This window comes from Gigantopelta aegis, chromosome 2 (assembly GCF_016097555.1).
Source record: "Gigantopelta aegis isolate Gae_Host chromosome 2, Gae_host_genome, whole genome shotgun sequence".
Taxonomy (NCBI): domain Eukaryota; kingdom Metazoa; phylum Mollusca; class Gastropoda; order Neomphalida; family Peltospiridae; genus Gigantopelta; species Gigantopelta aegis.
This window is the reverse complement of record NC_054700.1, coordinates 844,785-866,453: the sequence shown is the minus strand read 5'-3', so window position 1 is coordinate 866,453 and position 21,669 is coordinate 844,785. Positions and strand designations below refer to the sequence as shown.

General features: G+C 36.7%; 1 protein-coding gene across 1 annotated transcript in view; it reads right to left on the bottom strand.

The window, feature by feature from the left end:
* The window catches only part of LOC121379531 (putative leucine-rich repeat-containing protein DDB_G0290503), a 70,385-nt gene that overhangs the window by 45,271 nt on the left and 3,445 nt on the right, over positions 1–21,669 (bottom strand). The window contains exons 2-9 of the mRNA XM_041508178.1: positions 16,732–16,797; positions 14,189–14,244; positions 5,094–5,190; positions 4,252–4,439; positions 3,636–3,746; positions 2,702–2,872; positions 2,247–2,369; positions 1,074–1,268 (exon numbers count right to left, since the gene is read on the bottom strand). Of these exons, the coding sequence (XP_041364112.1) occupies positions 1,074–1,268; positions 2,247–2,369; positions 2,702–2,872; positions 3,636–3,746; positions 4,252–4,439; positions 5,094–5,190; positions 14,189–14,244; positions 16,732–16,762 (972 nt within the window). The 5' untranslated portion in view covers positions 16,763–16,797. The remainder of the gene's footprint in view (positions 1–1,073; positions 1,269–2,246; positions 2,370–2,701; positions 2,873–3,635; positions 3,747–4,251; positions 4,440–5,093; positions 5,191–14,188; positions 14,245–16,731; positions 16,798–21,669) is intronic.

Sequence of the window (21,669 nt, the reverse complement as noted above, 5' to 3'; positions counted from 1 at the left end):
GCAAGGGATCTTTTATATGCACTTCCCCCAAAAGCACAGCGCATGTATACCACAGCCTTTGATATATCAGTCGTGGAACACTGGATGGGATGGGAGAAAAACCCAGAGAATCGGTTTTCTGAGGGGGTTCGATGCTATTTCCAAAGAAGCCCAGGTGAATGCTGTACTGACTGAGATAGAGGTGACTGAGATAGAGGTGAATGCTGTACTGACTGAGATAGAGGTGAATGCTGTACTGACTGAGATAGATCTCGCCCCATGACAGCTAAGAACTACATACAACAGTTGAGCACATCTCTGTATTAAACCAAAACAACCCAACTGTTCAAAGTTAATATGTTAACACTTAGTAGTAATAAGTATGCAAGCACACATGCAATCAGCCACACCTGTACACAGACAACATTTACAGACCACAAAATGTTAGGCAGGAACATGACAACATATTGTAGATCCTGAAATTAATGCTATCATAATTATATTAAATGTAAAAAATGTGAGTTCATGTTGTTCTCATTAATAATATGACACATTTATTTCTATATTTTGTCCAGCAAGCTATGTGTCACATGTTATTAAACCAAACAAAGATTAAAATTCTAATACATTTACATGTATAACACAACTGGAGCACAATTCATTGTCCACGAGACAGACTAATTAATTGACCACCAGTCCATTTGAGACTAAACAGGTTAATTATGTGTAAACAGACGTGTTAGTGAGCTGATCTCATTGATGACTCCTGTAACTCAGATTTAACCGAATAATATTGTTGGATAATATTACAAGTATTACAGGAATTCCTGAGAGAAAACATTGACATTAAGAGCTGGTTTCCAATCATACATCATGAGACTTTTCTGAAACAGAAATTAATAATGCACATCGTTCATACACTTAATGTACATGTAGTGTGCTATCGCAGAAATGTGCTATCGCGTGAAAAAGGTGGTATGTACTGAATAAAGAGCAAAAGGGTCGGGGCCTCTTCTACATACAATATAATATTATGTTACTATGTACGTATACATTGTATTAATAGAATCTCGCCTGGAAACTTAGAAAGCTACCTTTTGACCCTTGTGTTGATTTTGGTTTCCGTCAAGAATATCCCAATTGTTTCCCAGCGTGAGCAGTGACTCATCCAGCGGGACAGAGAGACGCAGTTTGTCGTTGTCGGCTTTCAGATCTCGAATTCTCAGATCCAAGTTTCCATTCTTGTCCCTCTCACGCTGCAGTTGGCGTGTCAGTTCTTTCTCCAAAGCCTGTAAAAACAACATTTTCAAATGATGTTTACTCACTGCTGTTTGTTATCTTTCCATTTAACACTAAAATTATAATACCTGTGATGAAAACTAAATATAACACACACCGACTACTACACTGTCAAGGAATTAATATCACCATAAATACTGTTAGCAGAGTGAGGGAGCAACAATTTGCACTTTTCTACAGACAGGGCAGCACCCAACACAGCCTTTGACGTCTCAATTGTGAAGCACTGGTTGGAATAGGAAGAACCCTATGAGACGCCGAGTGGGATCAATCCTACAAACCAAGCACCTCAGGTTAGCACTCTACTGACTGAGCCAGATCCCGCCCCAAAACAGGTTCAGGGCTCGAACTTAAGGACAGCAATTGCTGTCGTTGAGATATAAATTGCCGTAGGTCGGGAGCACAAAAGTGTCATCGGTAAACCTCCTCAATGATAGCAAAATGTTTACACCTAGTATACATTAGCTGCCAGTATATAGCATTAGTACATTTAAAATATGTCTACATACACCAAAATAACCTTTCAGTCTTATTTATTTGCTGTAAAAGTCTTCTTTTTTTCAAATGCTGCAGGCAGGCTTTAAATTGCCATTGGTGGGTCGTTTCACTCCTGACAATTTTGTTTAAAAATTGCAGTGGGAGACAAATTCTCAACTTCAAGCCCTGCTGGTTTCCAAATTAAGAATTTGTTATCTAGGACAATTTTGAAAGTTATTTGCCGAAGACATATACAGTGTAGCTCACCCATAGCAATATTGAGCCTGCCTACAACAATTTCAAAGCAGTAACCTTTGCAACAATTAAACTCAAAATAAAAAGCCAAACATTATCCCTTGAACAGACTATAATCATTTTCATCCAGCAGCAAAACAATTTTGTACTATGACGGCAATTCATGCTACAGCTATGGCAATTGCTGGTGGTGCAGCCGTTACGTTCGAGGCCTGCAGTGAGGTGGAGACTCTCACCTGTAACTTGGCGTTTTCCGACAACAGTTTCTCCTCCACCTGGGACAGATTGTTGGCACGGTCAGCGTGCTCCTGGTGTAGTCTTTCTTCTGTTATCTGTAGTCTCTTCTCCAATGAGTTCACCTGAAAAAGACAAACCCAAAAACATTCATCGAGAAACTAGTGATTGTGAATGACAGGAACAAAAAGAGAGACAGAGGGAGGGACAAGGGGAGAGAGAGAGAGAGAGAAGAGAGAGAGAGAGAGAGAGAGAGAGGGGGAGGGACATGGGGGAGAGAGAGAGAGCGAGAGAGACAGAGACAGAGAGAGAGAGAGGGAGAGGGAAGGAGGGAGGGAGGGAGGGAGGGAGAGGGGGAGAGAGAGAGAGAGAGAGAGAGAGAGAGAGAGAGAGAGAGAGAGAGAGAGAGAGAGAGAGAGAGAGAGAAAGAGATTGAGAGAGAAAGAGAGAGATCTACCTGTTTCTGTGCGGCCATGTTGGTACCCCCAGTGTCTATCTGCTGCTGGAGGAGGATGATCATCTCGTTCAGTTTGACCGTCTGCTGTCTCGACTCTCTACTGCGAGTCGCTTCCTCCAGCAGTCTCTCCTCATCCTGTTTCAGCAGCTCCTTCAAACGAGCGATCTCATCCTACAAAGACATCAATGAATCATTGAATCAATCAATCAATGCTTAAAGGCACATACCCTAGCCTATGAAAATGGACACTAACTTTAGTTAATCTACAAACATGGAGGTTATAACAGAAAAAAACTAAAGTCTGTGATGTTTAAATGGGGAAATACTGTCTAAAAATAGCTAGACCTTGTCTCCATAACAATTATTTCTCAGACGACCGTGTGTTTTTTAGAATTATGAAAAATGCATTTTGGGGTACTATAAAAACCTAGATGACCAGGCTACTTCAGGTGTACAGAAATTAATATTCTATATAATAAAATGGAAGTGTTTCTAATTTCAATTATCAAAAATGGCTTTTAAAATAAAAATTACGTCATAGTGTTTAAAAACTAAGGTCTGTCATTTTAACAATGTTAAATCATCAATGAATAAATGCTTAACTTAGCTATTGGGGGTCAGAAATCATGGGTAAAGTTTGTTTTGTTTAATGACACCACTAGAGCACATTGATTTATTAATCATTAATTTGGCTACTGAATGTCAAACATTTGGTAATTTTGACAGTCTTAGAAAGGAAACCTGCTACATTTTTTCCATTAGCAGCAAGGGATCTTTTAAAAGCACCATCCCACAGACAGGATACCACATATCACAGCCTTTGATATACCAGTCATGGTGTACTGCCTAGAACGAGAAATAGCCGTTTATGATTTGCAATTCTGCGATTCCATCCGCGATTCCACGATCACGGAAAATCGGTACCCCTACATACCTTCAGACATGAGATCTCTGTTTTGTGGCCCTCACAAGTCTTCGACTTCTCCGAGTTGGCTAGCTCTAATTCCTTCCTTGCTGACTCCAACTGTTTTTGTAGGTACGACACCTGTACATTTCAAAACATAATTTTCAAAGTTAATTAATTTTTAATTGGTTGAAAATGAGGGCCTCCACGAGTCCAAAACAATTGGACTTGAATACTCGAGGATTAAACTCGACCCGGACCAGAGTACCCGACACTTACACTAGATGATGAGACTAAGGAATAAAGTAAACTAGCATTATGCATCTTAATTCCAGAGCTGAACACAGATGTCAAATCATGCTATTGTATTGTATTCCACACATTCGACGTTTGTTTCCCTTACATATCTCACAGCTGTATAATGTAAACAGAGGCAAGCATATGGCAAACTTATGTTAATTATTTTATTAACTAAATGAGAGTGCTTTTCCTTATACAGGTACTCGAGTCCTGTCAATGGACTCAAGTCTTGCTAGACTCGGCCCGTGCCCTCGAGTACTCGTGGAGACCCTATCGAAAACACTAAACGTTATTCTTAGCCAAAACTCGGAAGTGGATGATGTTATGCCATTGAACTGTGTCATACCTCAGACTTGAGGGAATCGCTGGATCTTGTCAAGGTGGCTATCTGCGCCTGTAGCTGTTTCGTGTTCCAGTCGGCGTCGGCCTGGATCTTTGACGTGGCATCACGCAGATCCTCACGGACTCTCTCCTGTATCGACACCAGCTCATCATGGAGGTCGGCTAGTTGCGACTCTAGTTCAGTTATCTTCACTGAAAAAAACACAAAAAAAACACACAAAACCACCACAGGTTTTTAATTCAGAACTATTGGTTAATCAAATTTTTATTACAAATTTAAGCCAATTTTCAGTATGTTTGTGAGAAAATACCATGCTTTTTGTCAGAAAATAATTTGAGGGTAAGCAAACCCCCCCCCCCCCCAAAAAAAAAACAAAGAAAAAAAGCCAGACCATGTACATGTATGTCCCTACTAGGTGATTATGAATGTGAAATGTTTTGAACAGGGACATTGCATTTCATGCACTTTGATAATTTTTAAACAGCAATTCTTTTACTATAATCTACATGTATCCATAAATTATCAAAATATATCCATCAATTTCTAAAATTCAAGAATAATATTATGTAACTTTACCCTCTGACAAAACCCCTGAATACTTAAATTTATGATTAATAAAGTAAAGATAATAAAACAAATACAAAAAAGACAATTTTAATCAATGATATTTTGCTAATCAAATTTTGTTTACAAATTTAAATCGATTTTTAATACAATTGTGGAAAAAGATTTAAAATGTAAGATAATCAATAAGGATATTTTAACTACAAACAAATCCAAAAGCTCTGTGACTGTACATAAAAACAAGCATCATAATAATGACATAATTATGCAAGTAAATTTACCAGTTGCTCGATTATATTTCTCTTTCAGCAATTTGTTTTCCGTCTGTAGTGTGGAGTTCTCCACCTGAACTTTTCGTAGCTGACTCTCCAACGCTTCCTGTTAAACAGTCAAATAATTACTACAACACATACACATGGTTGCAGAGCTCTGAAAATTACGAGACATGATAGTTTTGTTTGCCTACCACTCGCACAAGTCTTAATTTTTCATTAAATTTATGACACCATTTACATGGTCATAACAAATAACAGAAAGAAATGGATTTTTAACCATCTAGCACACATCCCCATGATAGTAATGCACCCTTTTTATTGGTCCATCATTTAGGAGGTAGACGGACATTGATATTTGTTCATTACGTCATTCCATAATCAAAGGTAGCATGTGCCGTCACGTGATATGTAACACTGCATGCATTTCTTCTAGTGACGTAATATATATCAGCGGTCCATCATTTAGGAGGTAGACGGCCACTGCTATCTGTTCATTATGTCATTCCATAATCAAAGGTAGTATATGACACCACATAATATGTAACACAGCATGCATTTCTTCTAGTGACCTAATATATATCAGCAGTCCATCATTTAGGAGGTAGACGGCCATTGCTATCTGTTCATTATGTCATTCCATAATCAAAGGTAGTATATGACACCACATAATATGTAACCCAGCATGCATTTCTTCTAGTGACCTAATATATATCAGCGGTCCATCATTTAGGAGGTAGACGGCCATTGCTATCTGTTCATTATGTCATTCCATAATCAAAGGTAGTATATGACACCACATAATATGTAACACAGCATGCATTTCTTCTAGTGACGTAATATATATCAGCTGTGAACAGGGTCGTGATGTCATGTAATATGTAACACTGCATGCATTTCTTCTAGTGACGTAATATATATCAGCTGTGAACAGGGTCGTGATGTCATGTAATATGTAACACTGCATGCATTTCTTCTAGTGACGTAATATATATCAGCTGTGAACAGGGTCGTGATGTCATGTAATATGTAACACTGCATGCATTTCTTCTAGTGACGTAATATATATCAGCAGTCCATCATTTAGGAGGTAGACGGCCACTGCTATCTGTTCATTATGTCATTCCATAATCAAAGGTAGTATATGACACCACATAATATGTAACACAGCATGCATTTCTTCTAGTGACCTAATATATATCAGCGGTCCATCATTTAGGAGGTAGACGGCCACTGCTATCTGTTCATTATGTCATTCCATAATCAAAGGTAGTATATGACACCACATAATATGTAACACAGCATGCATTTATTCTAGTGACCTAATATATATCAGCGGTCCATCATTTAGGAGGTAGATGGCCACTGCTATCTGTTCATTATGTCATTCCATAATCAAAGGTAGTATATGACACCACATAATATGTAACACAGCATGCATTTCTTCTAGTGACCTAATATATATCAGCAGTCCATCATTTAGGAGGTAGATGGCCACTGCTATCTGTTCATTATGTCATTCCATAATCAAAGGTAGTATATGACACCATATAATATGTAACACAGCATGCATTTCTTCTAGTGACGTAATATATATCAGCGGTCCATCATTTAGGAGGTAGATGGCCACTGCTATCTGTTCATTATGTCATTCCATAATCAAAGGTAGTATATGACACCACATAATATGTAACACAGCATGCATTTCTTCTAGTGACCTAATATATATCAGCAGTCCATCATTTAGGAGGTAGATGGCCACTGCTATCTGTTCATTATGTCATTCCATAATCAAAGGTAGTATATGACACCACATAATATGTAACACAGCATGCATTTCTTCTAGTGACCTAATATATATCAGCGGTGAACAGGGTCGTGATGTCATGTAATATGTAACACAGCATGCATTTCTTCTAGTGACCTTAATATATATCAGCGGTCCATCATTTAGGAGGTAGATGGCCACTGCTATCTGTTCATTATGTCATTCCATAATCAAAGGTAGTATATGACACCACATAATATGTAACACAGCATGCATTTCTTCTAGTGACCTAATATATATCAGCGGTCCATCATTTAGGAGGTAGACGGCCACTGCTATCTGTTCATTATGTCATTCCATAATCAAAGGTAGTATATGACACCACATAATATGTAACACTGCATGCATTTCTTCTAGTGACGTAATATATATCAGCAGTCAATCATTTAGGAGGTAGACGGCCACTGCTATCTGTTTATTATGTCATTCCATAATCAAAGGTAGTATATGACACCACATAATATGTAACACAGCATGCATTTCTTCTAGTGACCTAATATATATCAGCAGTCCATCATTTAGGAGGTAGATGGCCACTGCTATCTGTTCATTATGTCATTCCATAATCAAAGGTAGTATATGACACCACATAATATGTAACACAGCATGCATTTCTTCTAGTGACCTAATATATATCAGCGGTGAACAGGGTCGTGATGTCATGTAATATGTAACACAGCATGCATTTCTTCTAGTGACCTTAATATATATCAGCGGTCCATCATTTAGGAGGTAGATGGCCACTGCTATCTGTTCATTATGTCATTCCATAATCAAAGGTAGTATATGACACCACATAATATGTAACACAGCATGCATTTCTTCTAGTGACCTAATATATATCAGCGGTCCATCATTTAGGAGGTAGACGGCCACTGCTATCTGTTCATTATGTCATTCCATAATCAAAGGTAGTATATGACACCACATAATATGTAACACTGCATGCATTTCTTCTAGTGACGTAATATATATCAGCAGTCAATCATTTAGGAGGTAGACGGCCACTGCTATCTGTTCATTATGTCATTCCATAATCAAAGGTAGTATATGACACCACATAATATGTAACACAGCATGCATTTCTTCTAGTGACGTAATATATATCAGCTGTGAACAGGGTCGTGATGTCATGTAATATGTAACACTGCATGCATTTCTTCTAGTGACGTAATATATATCTGCTGTGAACAGGGTCGTGATGTCATGTAATATGTAACACTGCATGCATTTCTTCTAGTGACGTAATATATATCAGCTGTGAACAGGGTCGTGATGTCATGTAATATGTAACACAGCATGCATTTCTTCTAGTGACGTAATATATATCAGCGGTCCATCATTTAGGAGGTAGACGGCCACTGCTATCTGTTCATTATGTCATTCCATAATCAAAGGTAGTATATGACACCACATACTATGTAACACAGCATGCATTTCTTCTAGTGACCTAATATATATCAGCGGTCCATCATTTAGGAGGTAGACGGCCACTGCTATCTGTTCATTATGTCATTCCATAATCAAAGGTAGTATATGACACCACATAATATGTAACACAGCATGCATTTCTTCTAGTGACGTAATATATATCAGCAGTCCATCATTTAGGAGGTAGACGGCCACTGCTATCTGTTCATTATGTCATTCCATAATCAAAGGTAGTATATGACACCACATAATATGTAACACTGCATGCATTTCTTCTAGTGACGTAATATATATCAGCAGTCCATCATTTAGGAGGTAGACGGCCATTGCTATCTGTTCATTGTCATTCCATAATCAAAGGTAGTATATAACACCACATAATATGTAACACTGCATGCATTTCTTCTAGTGACGTAATATATATCAGCTGTGAACAGGGTCGTGATGTCATGTAATATGTAACACTGCATGCATTTCAGCGGTCCATCATTTAGGAGGTAGACGGCCACTGCTATCTGTTCATTATGTCATTCCATAATCAAAGGTAGTATATGACACCACATAATATGTAACACAGCATGCATTTCTTCTAGTGACCTAATATATATCAGCAGTCCATCATTTAGGAGGTAGACGGCCACTGCTATCTGTTCATTATGTCATTCCATAATCAAAGGTAGTATATGACACCACATAATATGTAACACAGCATGCATTTCTTCTAGTGACGTAATATATATCAGCGGTCCATCATTTAGGAGGTAGACGGCCACTGCTATCTGTTCATTATGTCATTCCATAATCAAAGGTAGTATATGACACCACATAATATGTAACACTGCATGCATTTCTTCTAGTGACGTAATATATATCAGCTGTGAACAGGGTCGTGATGTCATGTAATATGTAACACTGCATGCATTTCTTCTAGTGACGTAATATATATCAGCGGTCCATCATTTAGGAGGTAGACGGCCACTGCTATCTGTTCATTATGTCATTCCATAATCAAAGGTAGTATATGACACCACATAATATGTAACACAGCATGCATTTCTTCTAGTGACCTAATATATATCAGCAGTCCATCATTTAGGAGGTAGACGGCCACTGCTATCTGTTCATTATGTCATTCCATAATCAAAGGTAGTATATGACACCACATAATATGTAACACTGCATGCATTTCTTCTAGTGACGTAATATATATCAGCTGTGAACAGGGTCGTGATGTCATGTAATATGTAACACTGCATGCATTTCTTCTAGTGACGTAATATATATCAGCGGTCCATCATTTAGGAGGTAGACGGCCACTGCTATCTGCTCATTATGTCATTCCATAATCAAAGGTAGTATATGACACCACATAATATGTAACACAGCATGCATTTCTTCTAGTGACCTAATATATATCAGCAGTGAAAAGACCATGACGTCGCGGTACAAAAATAAAATGCAGTGAATTTTATAATAATTATACTAAAATTATTAATATCATTGAACTAGAAGATATTTCTAGCACTCGTCATTTTGTAGATATTTTTTCTGACTAAAGCTCGGTCCAAGGATTGATTTTCATAAGACATCTGTTTGGGGCAATAGAATTAACAGTAGGCTACAATAACTTCTTATCAACAAACAGGATTTTACGTACATGCCATGATACATCTATACTGTTCAGAATATGTTCTAATTAATATATGTCCCAAACATCTAATAATAAAGGTATATTATATACATTCAGGGGTTTCCCCAGGGCCGTTAGGCGTAGCGGCCCTACACGTCTTGGTCCGTAAAGTAAGTGCTTTGACGGCGTGGAAGCGCCTTAAATCAATTGCCGCTACACCTTGATTTGAAGTCTTTTAAACAAATATTAAAAAATTCACAAGTACGAGCATGGCAGTCGACTACCTCTTGCAAACAACTTGTATACCAGTATATCAAGCACACCTAATTACTATGGCAGGTAAAACACTTCCTAAATACCTAACAATGGACCAGTCGTCTGCTCACAACTGGTGTTTAGTAAATCTACCACATCTACTGGGACCGCTAATCCATCAGGAAGGCGCTTACGCATAACGGGATTCCCGTGCTGAGCAATCAAGCTTCAAGGCCGATCAAAGAAGATGCCCATTGACAGAATCAACTGTACCATTTAAATGAATAAATGATAGGTGAAGCACTTTTTAAAAGTACAGTTAAGTTTGCAATCAACCATTTCTATCCTAACATCCCCTTCCCAAAACTCCCACACACTGAAAACATCCAAGGCTCACGCTGTCGTTGGCTAAACCATTTTCTATCTTCTGATGTGAACAAACGGTTACATAATCTATCTGACAGCTCAAACATAATAATAATGCCAAATATTCAATTAGCGTAATGGCAATCTCGCGAACGGTAACGAGAAAATCCAGAATACAGCGTTGGCGTTACATTTGTTTATTTTAATAATCACTGTTATTAATTTTAACGGCATGCATTCGACATGTATGACAGCAATGTGATGGTAATTCAATGTCTGGAAGATCTGTAACTTGTTATTTTAACTTTGTAAAGTCTTTGAACCAAAGTAATAAAAACAAACTGACAATGCGTGTCAATTTGAATACACATGCCAGTTCAGGGCCGAAAGACATGCAGGCTATCCCAAGAGCTGAGTTCAGCCAGATCGAGCGAAAACAAAACGTTCGCTACACTGGTTTGTCCGCTTCACGTTAAACCAAATGGACACGACGGACACCAATCAAATAGTTTGCGAATGTTAGGAAGAACGTTCGTTGGCTGAACCGAGGAAAGGTCTCGACACGAATATACGTCACGCATCAGAGTCAGCTGACACCCACGTGTCAAGAGGCTTCGTTGTGGACATTGAACAATACGATTACAAAGAAATAAATCTTGATGTAAATTTGTAGAAAAACACTAGTTGTTTGCATCAATGAATACCTAACAATAGTTTCATTTATTTCCTTGTCTTTGTTAATTTTGTACCTATGGTTGAGAGATCGCGATCGCGGGAAATGAACATGCAGTATTTATACAAACTGCAGTTAAACGCACACTGAATTAGTTTACAATAATTATATTTGTTAGATAATGTTAGATATATATTTGTAAGACTGTGAGGTAACATTTAATAAGTTAGCTGCATTTTAAAAAGACCATAAATTTTAATTTTATTAACTTTTTAAACAATTTTTGATAAATGGAATATACTGTGAAGTCGGCATTCTTAGCCTAGGTATTTTACAAGCAGAAATCACAACAAGCATTTAACACGACGCTGAAATCAACAGCAACAACATGGCACAAATTATGAAATTGTTGGGGGTGGGGAATTGATGGGTTACTTTAAAAAAAAGTTTTTAAAAAAGAGCATGATTAGCTGGATTGAAGGCAAACACTGAACTGTTTTCAACCCACTACCCCACTTATTTTGGCTTCATTTGTGTTATACTGATGCTAAAAATGTAAGCACCTTAAAAAAAATCCTGGGGAAAGCCTGACAGTTAGCATATATACATGACATTGTATAAACATTAGTAGACTGTGAGTATATGCATGTACAATCTAATTAAAATTAGCTCCACTATTACATGTGGATCTAACAGCAGCCAGTTGGAACTCATGTCCACCAATCAAAACCTTACTTGCAGAACCATGCCAGTGATTTAAAAATAATTTGAAAACATTCCAAATTATCTTGAGGGTATACGACATGTTTCGTGTGAATTATGAATGCCCTAAAACATGTTTTATTTTATAAAATAAATAATTTGTAATGTAAAATTGAAAACTGATAACCCATCCCCTACATATTGGTATGGTTCGCTGTACTGCGGCCACTAAAATAGACTCGCCCGATATTTTTAGAATTTGTATGCTCCCAAATAACATTATAAAAGGCGAAGTGTGATTGGTCAATATTTAAATTATTATTTACAGACGAAATGTTACCTGAACATTGGAGACTACACAGTGTTGTTAGCAATCTGATTAAAATTAGTTCTACTGGTCTGAATAAGGCATTCGTAATTCACATGAAACATGTCGTATAGGCCTACCCTCAGGATAATTCGTAATTCACATGAAAGGTCGTATAGGCCTACCCTCAGGATAATTCGTAATCCACATGAAAGGTCGTATAGGCCTACCCTCAGGATAATTCGTAATCCACATGAAAGGTCGTATAGGCCTACCCTCAGGATAATTCGTAATCCACATGAAAGGTCGTATAGGCCTACCCTCAGGATAATTCGTAATTCACATGAAAGGTCGTATAGGCCTACCCTCAGGATAATTCGGAATGTTTTCAAATTATTTTCAAATCACTGGCATGATTCTGCAAGAAAGGTTTTGATTGGTGGACATGAGTTCCAACTGGCTGCTGTTAGATCCACATGTAATAGTGGAGCTAATTTTAATTAGATTGATGCATGTATACTCTTGAAGCAGAATATGCTAGTACATGTACTTAGTTTATTATATAATCGTTTATATGTAATGGCTTATATAATATTATTACCCATGTAAACAAAGATCTTCATTACTGCTGAGATGTGATTGTCAAATAAGCTATATATTACATTCCATGTAAAGTTTTCTTAGAATCATGTTTAAATTTAGAGGTAGATAATTTAAAGCAAACAAAAACATTCCCCCAACTCAATGCACACACACAGACGCACACACACACACATCAAATATGCACATATGTTGCATGTTTTTTGTGTGGAAATTTTTTAATGTCTTTTTGAATCCCACATAATAATGTATAATGTATGTATCAGTAGCAACTACAGACAATATACAGGTATACATGTATGTACTGTCGACACAATATGGATATGATTAAAGTTATAACACATCACAACACATTTTTAACAGCAGTGATGGTTTTTATATATTTATACATGTATATATATAAATATGTGTGTGTGTGTGCCACCCCACTTTCTGGCACCTTCCTACGGCTGTGATTTAGTCTAATTTAAAAAATCTAATTCAATGCAGTCTTGCAGAAAACAATATCTACATACATGTACATGTACAATGTACTTAATGAAATTTAATCAAAATTGTACTTTCTAGATTAGAAAGAGTGTCATTTTAATATAACCCAGGGGAAATTGTTTTTCAACATCGTGATTTACTATGCATGAGATCGCTACACAATTTAAAAATATTGAACAGTTAATCAATTTTTAATTAAGTAGAAATGTCACTAATCCAAATTTGGAAAACAAAATGTTTCATGTATCCACATACTGACATACTGTATGTTAGACTGCCAGTAATGAGTTGAAAATGTGAGTGTCATAATCATAATAATAATAATTATATATATATACGTACTAAAAAAAAAGTAAAGTAAAGGGAGGTAACTCCTAGGCATTCATTAAAAGGAGATTGGGAAGAAATGCAAGATGATCAAATTAGAAATTTTAGAGTTCCATTATTATTAAATTAAAAATACTTTAATTATTAAAATTAATAACCACTTTCAGTATTATCATTAGAGTGTTCACTTGATGTTATCATACATATATTTACCATTTATTATCTAAAACCTACATTCTGTGTACAACGTTTTGTGTTTATTTCACCAGCCCAGTTTTCATTTATATTTATTGGTTTCTTCTTTTATGTACTAAGTATAAAGCCAGCCCTATATAGTGCTTTTGCAATATCTTAATTGATCCATGAGCATAATTATCACTAGTTAAATTGGTATAAATAAAGAATAATGGTAAACTTACCGATGAAAAATGTGAGCCTAGGCTGTGGCGGGAACTGTTGTAAACCTACAATTAAAACCGAATAATGGTAAACTTACCGATGAAAAATGTGAGCCTAGGCTGTGGCGGGAAGTACTGTTGTAATTAAGGTTGCCTACAATTAAAACAAACAGTTAATATGATGAAAAATGTGAGCCTAGGCTGTGGCGGGAAGTACTATTGTAATTAAGGTTGCCTACAATTGAAACAAACAGTTAATATGATGAAATTTTTTATACATGCATACATTTCTGATCCTATACATAATTAAAGTAAAAATACAATCAAGTCAAACAAAATTTAAATAAGCACAAATCAAGTAAATGCTGTATTAATTAAGTGACAATAATTAAAAATTAAAGCTGAGATCAAACTATACATCATGTAAATTTAAAAAAAAAATGTTAAATTATAAAATGTATTTTTGGTGTTTATATATATATGTATATATGTATGTATGTGTGTGTGTGTGTGTGTGTGTGTGTGTGTGTGTGTGTGTGTGTGTGTGTGTGTGTGTGTGTGTGTGTCTATATATGTATATATATATATAGTTATTACCAGTGTTTTTCGGTATCGTCAATATCATATATTAGGAATAAAAATTGTATTATGCGAGCCTCTGGCGAGCATAATACATTATTCTTATTCCTAATATATGATATTGACGATACCGAAATACACGAGGGTAATAATCTCTTTATCATATAAGTTCAAGCTTAATACAACGTGTTTTTGTAAACTGTACACGCAACTTTAATTCCAGTCCGCCATTACTAGATATGCAAATGACGTAAGAATATGTGGCGCGGTGTATTTTTGAATGGAAATGATGTCAAACTCGAATGACGTCATTTTGGATGTCCTTACATCAAAATAAAGTTATGCCTAACATTTTTTGTTTTCTGAACGCTGGACAACTTTCAGTGTCAAACTGCCATTGAAATGGTTTTATTTGATGACTATGAATGCATACGTCAATCATGGAGTGTCACCCAAGTACGTTTGCTTAAATGTCGATAAACCTAGTGCCGAGACCTCGACTAATTTACATCTAATTTGCAAAGTTATCAAATTCTTAAAGTATGTGATCTGAAAAATATCACATACTTTGATTGTACCGTACTGAAAATGTAAGATATTATATGATATATATATATATATCTTGCCCACTGTATAGGGTTATCTAGCTTTTGCACGGTGCTAGAAAAATCTGTCTGACCCAAGGGCTAGACAATTTCTACATACGCGTGATGTCATAACTCATGGTTTTCAAAATTCTGTTTGTCATTTTACGTGGTATCATTGTTTTCAAAATATTTAAACAAATTAATATTTTCAACTTTATATTTATTGTTAAGTTGTTGCATTTTTATGTCATTGCAAAAGTTGGACTATATTTTTAGCATATGATTAAATGAGTTTCATTGTTTGTAGGTGAAATGTTTACGAATCGTTCAACAATAAACAAACTAATTAATGTTTTGTTACTGTAATTAAATGGGCAAGAAAAAGAATCAATCACCGTTGTGAGGTATAGATAAGGCAATTCCAACCCTCGGAACAAAATGTTTTGTCAGTCGGGTTGGAATTGCCGTATCTATACCTCACAACGGCGATATTCTATTAATCCACTCAAGTTTCAAGCACGGTGTTCTAGGTATAAACTGTCAATATCTGCAAACGTCAACACTCGGCCATATTAGCTTTTAGTGTATTGGTCTTGTAAAGGCCTGGATCCCTTTTGAGCCATTGAGACTCACTCTGATACACTGACTGACTAATCATCAGCTAGATGTTTTCAATGTCAAACATTTAATACAATTTCTAACATTTAGCCAGGGTGCTCAATCTTTCCAGCAGACAGGACAGAACATACCATAATCTTTGATATGCATGTACCTTCAAGAGGCACTCATTACTGTTACTTTATGTACATTCCTATATCCAAAAGGTTCAGGCACTCATTAAGATAGGGGAGGGAACCCAATCAGGGAACTGGTCCACTGAGGGGGTTCAATCCTCCCACCCAAGCAATGACTACCAAGTGAGCTAGATCCACCCCACTCTGGGCTGGAGCTGCACTATAAGACCGTCAACCTTTCTTTCTTTCTTTTCTTTTAAATTATCTTCGTGCCAATATTCAATTAAGGTTTATGCATGCTCTCCTGGGCACACACCTAAGCTATCTGGGCTGTCTATCCAGGACAGTGGGTTATTTGTTAGTGGTTAGTGAGAGAGAAGAGGGTGTAGTGGTCTTACACCTACCCATTTAAGTCGTTAAAACTCGCTCTGGGTAGGAGCTGGGAAACCGGGCTGCGAACCCTGTACCTACCAGCCTTATGTCCGATAGCCTAACCACGACACCACCAAGGCCGGTACTAGAGCTCTGTAAACATAGCACCTACCAGCCGTATGTCAGATAGCCTAACTTCGACATCACTGAGGCCAGTACCGGGCTGCGAACCCTGTAATTATCAGCCGTATGTCCGATAGCCTAACCACGACACCACCGAGGCCGGTACTAGAGCTCTGTAAACCTAGCACCTACCAGCCTGAAGTAGATGGGTTAATGACGAAGGTGATAAAATAAAACCATGCTCACCTGACGAGGAAGACAAAGACATGTTGTTCATGTTGTTCACATCACCGGCTACTCAACCCAGGATATCTACAAAACACAATTTAATCATCAACTTAAAAGTGAGTGCGTAGGGCTCGAACTTAATGACAGCACTGACAGCAATTGCCATCATTGTGATATAAATTGCTGTAGGTCAGAAAATAAAAATTTACTGCCACTGCAATAAAACTCCATAGTGATGGAAAAATGTATACCGTACACACGAACAACAACTGTGATATAAATTGCCATCAATAGGTCAGGAGTGTCATTGACAGCACTCTTGTGCCGTGGGATAAACTTTGACTGCCATCTCAGTAAAACTCCCCAATGATGGCAAAATGTACACTACAAAATGTATACACAATTCTGTACATTTGGAGAAAAAAAAAGAAGACTACATACAGCAAAATAACCTTTCAGTCATGTTTATTGGTTACCGGTACTTAAAAAAAAAAATTGCCGTAATAAAGAATCAATTTGTAAGATATTGATTGAAGATTTGGCCATTATATAGAAAGGTGTGGAAAGATGTTTCCCCAAAGTTCTGACGGGACAATTAAACCCCAAAAGAGAAAGAGTTGAAATTTGTAATGATCTTGAATGACTTAGAAAAGAACCACACATTCTGAATACTCAAATACCCACCTGTTGTCTTCAGAGGTGACATTTTTCTCTAACTAAAAAGATTCATGAAAGGATCCAATTTTAATGACATAAAAAGCCATACAACAGACGATCTAGAGAGCATCTGGAAAATGACTTGCAGAAATATTTTGAAACACGGGGAAAAGAAAATGGAGAAGTGTATTAAAGCCCGAAGGGAATTATTCTGAAGCAGGGGACAATATTTAGAAATCTGAGGTAACCGGAAGTCGGTTCACGTGGTTTTTACCTAGGTAACCAATTGTTCGGTTACGTGAATTATATTTGCGTAACCTGTGGATTACCTGATCGGTTACCTCAAAGTTATGTTGAAATTATATTTAAATACATAATTTTTAGCTCAAACATAAAGTTAAAACAAAATACAAAAAAAACAACGTTTTATAAAACAGTTTCTTTAATGCTTGCAAATCGAAAGAAGTGACTTGTAGATGTTTCTTTTGTTTTTGTACGATCGTAGCATTGTAGATTTATTATTATTATTATTATTATATTATTATTCACCATTTGCCATCGGGATCGCAAAAAGTAATTTTTAGTTGCCCGAATCTAAAAACCACTGTCCTCGGACATTGGGCCACCGTATTCTATAACCTCTGTGCAGCTTGCGGAAGGAAGTTAACGCTATTGTAAAATGACTAAATATCAGCCCAGTACTGAAACAAAATAGATACATTTGGAGGAAAAATGCCCATTCCCTGGTGTATGATTAGACTAATAATTTTTTTATAAATAACAAATAAAGGCTACCATTTGTCACTGATATGTAAAATTTAGTATACAGCAGACTGAAAAAAACCCAAGCAACAAATGTCCAGTTCCTCTGAACTATAAAACAGGCTAGTCATTGGTGCATGATTAGATTAATAAACATAAATCTTATAATAACATAAAAAGAAAGACCACAATTTGACACCGATATTTTGCGGTGGTGATGCTACTTTCACTTTATCGCTGGTACTTCTATACTACAGTGACGTTCCAATGTTTGTTATTTAAAGCTCATTATGCGATGTTAGTATTGTTCAGCTTTTGTGACATTTTTGCATTTTTGTTTACGTTAAAACTGTTTTCAACCGATCTAAAATTATAGGCAATCCAATATTATGTCTACATATATTCCTTTAGAGATAGAATACCAGCAGATAATTTAGGTGCCTTAGCGATCCGTGCACATTTCTTTAAAACTTTTGGCTCGACTCTATACTGAGTCTTCGGTCACAAGTTACAACCATTGCAATATACCGTTGGCTACTGGTTTGCTGCACATCAAGTATCTAAAAATCAGTCTAAAACATTTATCAGAATACTAGTAGTATGTCTGCATGAATAAACTTACTGTAATCGTGAAGTCTGCAAGTTTTAATTTCTGAACGTCTACAGGTCACGACGTAACCGATTTGAGGTTCGCGTAAATTTAATTTTGCATAACCGACACGCGAACAGAACGGCGGTTTGCGTGAAATATTGTGCCCTGTGAAGGAGACAATCTTTGAATTGTCTAGCTCGTCAATAATAAATGACTTTCTGACATACAGGTAGTCTTGTTTCTTTCTTACCACACCTTGTACACATGCAGTCATGCATTCGTGTATGTATATGTACAACACTGAAGATAAGAAGAAAAGAAAAGGCAGCTGGGAAATGGGTTGATGAGCCCTGTATGTGATTAAATATTAAAGCTGTCAATGTTCAGCATGACTAATTACAGCCTGTGTCTTTAAACATCTGATTCTACTCACGGTGGCCACTGGAAGTACAATGTCATGTAGCTCAAGAAGCAATGGAATCGCCCTCAATATATATGTAGTTTTTTCCCATTCCAACCAGTGGCCCCACCAAACACACCTCAAAGAAGCTTCAAAGACCAATATGGTTTTAAATTATACGTCCTGTTTATAAAACAACATATAACAGATTCCTAGCTATTTTAACATTAGGAGTAGCCAATGTGGCAACAGCAGGTTTGTTCTCTGTCTTAATCCAGGGTTGTGGACCAGCCTCGGTGGCGTCGTGGTTAGGCCATCGGTCTACAGGCTGGTAGGTACCGAGTTCGGATCCCAGTCGAGGCATGGGATTTTTAATCCAGATACCGACTCCAAACCCCAAGTGAGTGCTCCGCAAGGCTCATTGGGTAGGTGTAAACCACTTGCAATGACCAGTGATCCATAACTGGTTCAACAAAGGCCACGGTTTGTGCTATCCTGCCTGTGGGAAGTGCAAATAAAAGATCACTTGCTGCTAATCGGAAAGAGTAACCCATGTAGTGGCGACAGCGGGTTTCCTCTCAAAATCTGTGTGGTCCGTAACCATATGTCTGACGCCATATAACCGTAAATAAAATGTGTTGAGTGCGTCGTTAAATAAAACATTCCTTTCTTTCTTTAATCCAGGGTTGCAGGATGTAGCCCAGTGGTAAAGAGCTCACTTGATGTGAAGTCGCTATGGGATCAATACCCATCGGTGGACCCATTGGGTTATTTCTTGTTCCAGTCAGTGCACTATTACTGGTACATATATATCAATGGCTGTGGTGTGTGCTATCCTGCCTATGGGATGGTGCATATAAAAGATATCTTGCTAGAGATACTAATGGGAAAATGTATAGGGTTTCCTCGGAGACTATGTCAAAATTACCAAATGTTTGATATCCAATAGTTGATGATTAATAAATCAATATGCTCTAGTGGTGTTGTTAAACAAAGAGAACTTTAACTTTTTCTCTTTTCAAATGTAAAAATAACCATATGTTAGACACCAAACAGGTACCCCATACATGTTTCAAGCACAAGTGGTACAAGATGAAATAAAATTGCATACATTTTTTGCCCAGATGTAGCTATTTTTTTTTCTGTACAACCAACACTCACATTTATCACCAACCACAGGACTTGTGGTGTTCACTTCTCTATCAAAAGTTGGGTGCACCTCAAACTTTGACCCAGCCGGAAGTTATTTGGTTTAGTACTACCTATATAATCGTATGATAATATTAAATAAGAGTAGTTTACAAATATGTCAAAGCAAAAGTGTTAAACAAACATACTTTGAATCTTCATTGTTTAAACAGAGACTATCAGACGTGTGTTTGACTTGGGACATCTCAAACAAATGAATAGTAACTACAAAGTAGATTTATAGAATTTGAGGTGAAAGCATTTCGTGCCAGCATTTTTCTCTGACCCGTCAAGGTTCTCCCAACTTAATCTTCTCAAACTATTAAAACACCCCAATAAAAACATTTCTGAATTTAAAAATGAGAAGATTGGGAAAAAAAGCCCACTATACTATATTGCATCAGCAAAAGAGATTGCACTTAAATTTTAGTATCATTAAAATATTTAAAAAACAAACTAATACATTCTTTTTTTCTCACAGCTACACATGTATGTAGATGAATTTAAGGTACCCTCAAGTGCTAAATAGAGGGTGCTAACTAAGCAAACAAATTTGAACATTTCTGAAAATCATAAAAGAGTAGGGTGCTGAATAAACATAGGTCAGGAAAATTCAATAATACATGTATATATGTTTATTAGGCACTTAATTAACTAACTGAATGAATCTTTAATGAGCTACATGTACGACAGGATCAGCTTGTTGTTTTGCACCCATCAGATTGAACAAACATAGTGCTAGAGTTTGCTTCTAAAAAGGATGTCTGTGAACCAACCAGACACCATCATGCATGCCTGCATGTACATTTGTTTTGCAGCTCTGCATTTGTAGCAAAATACATCTGTCAAATAACGATCAAGTAACTACATGTATAAAACTATAAATTGTAGAAACTTATTTATTTTCCAACACAGGCCAAGCTGAGAACTGAGGTTATGCAGAAATAAATCCATGTAACCCATTTCCATTATACGTAACCCGTTATATCCATGCATGTATATGGAGTGCAAAATTTTACGGTAACAAAAAATAGGATACGCAAAATTAAAATTACGTGAGCAACGTGCAAACGAAATGACCATTCTCGCAATTTTTAGATGCCTCCTACAAAGTATCAATCAATCAATACATGAAATTATTTTACCAAATTAACACAAAATTTTGCAAATGTTTTTTAAAAATCGCAGTTGGCGAATTTAGCGACTTCTAATGTACAGTAAATCTGGCTGTGTCCAGTGAGCCACACCTGGCAGGGTAACTACATGACTGTGTAATACAACACAGTGTGATGGAGAGAATTAGTGATTAAATATTAAACTTGTCTGTCTTGAGTCGGACTAATTTGAAAGTAATCAG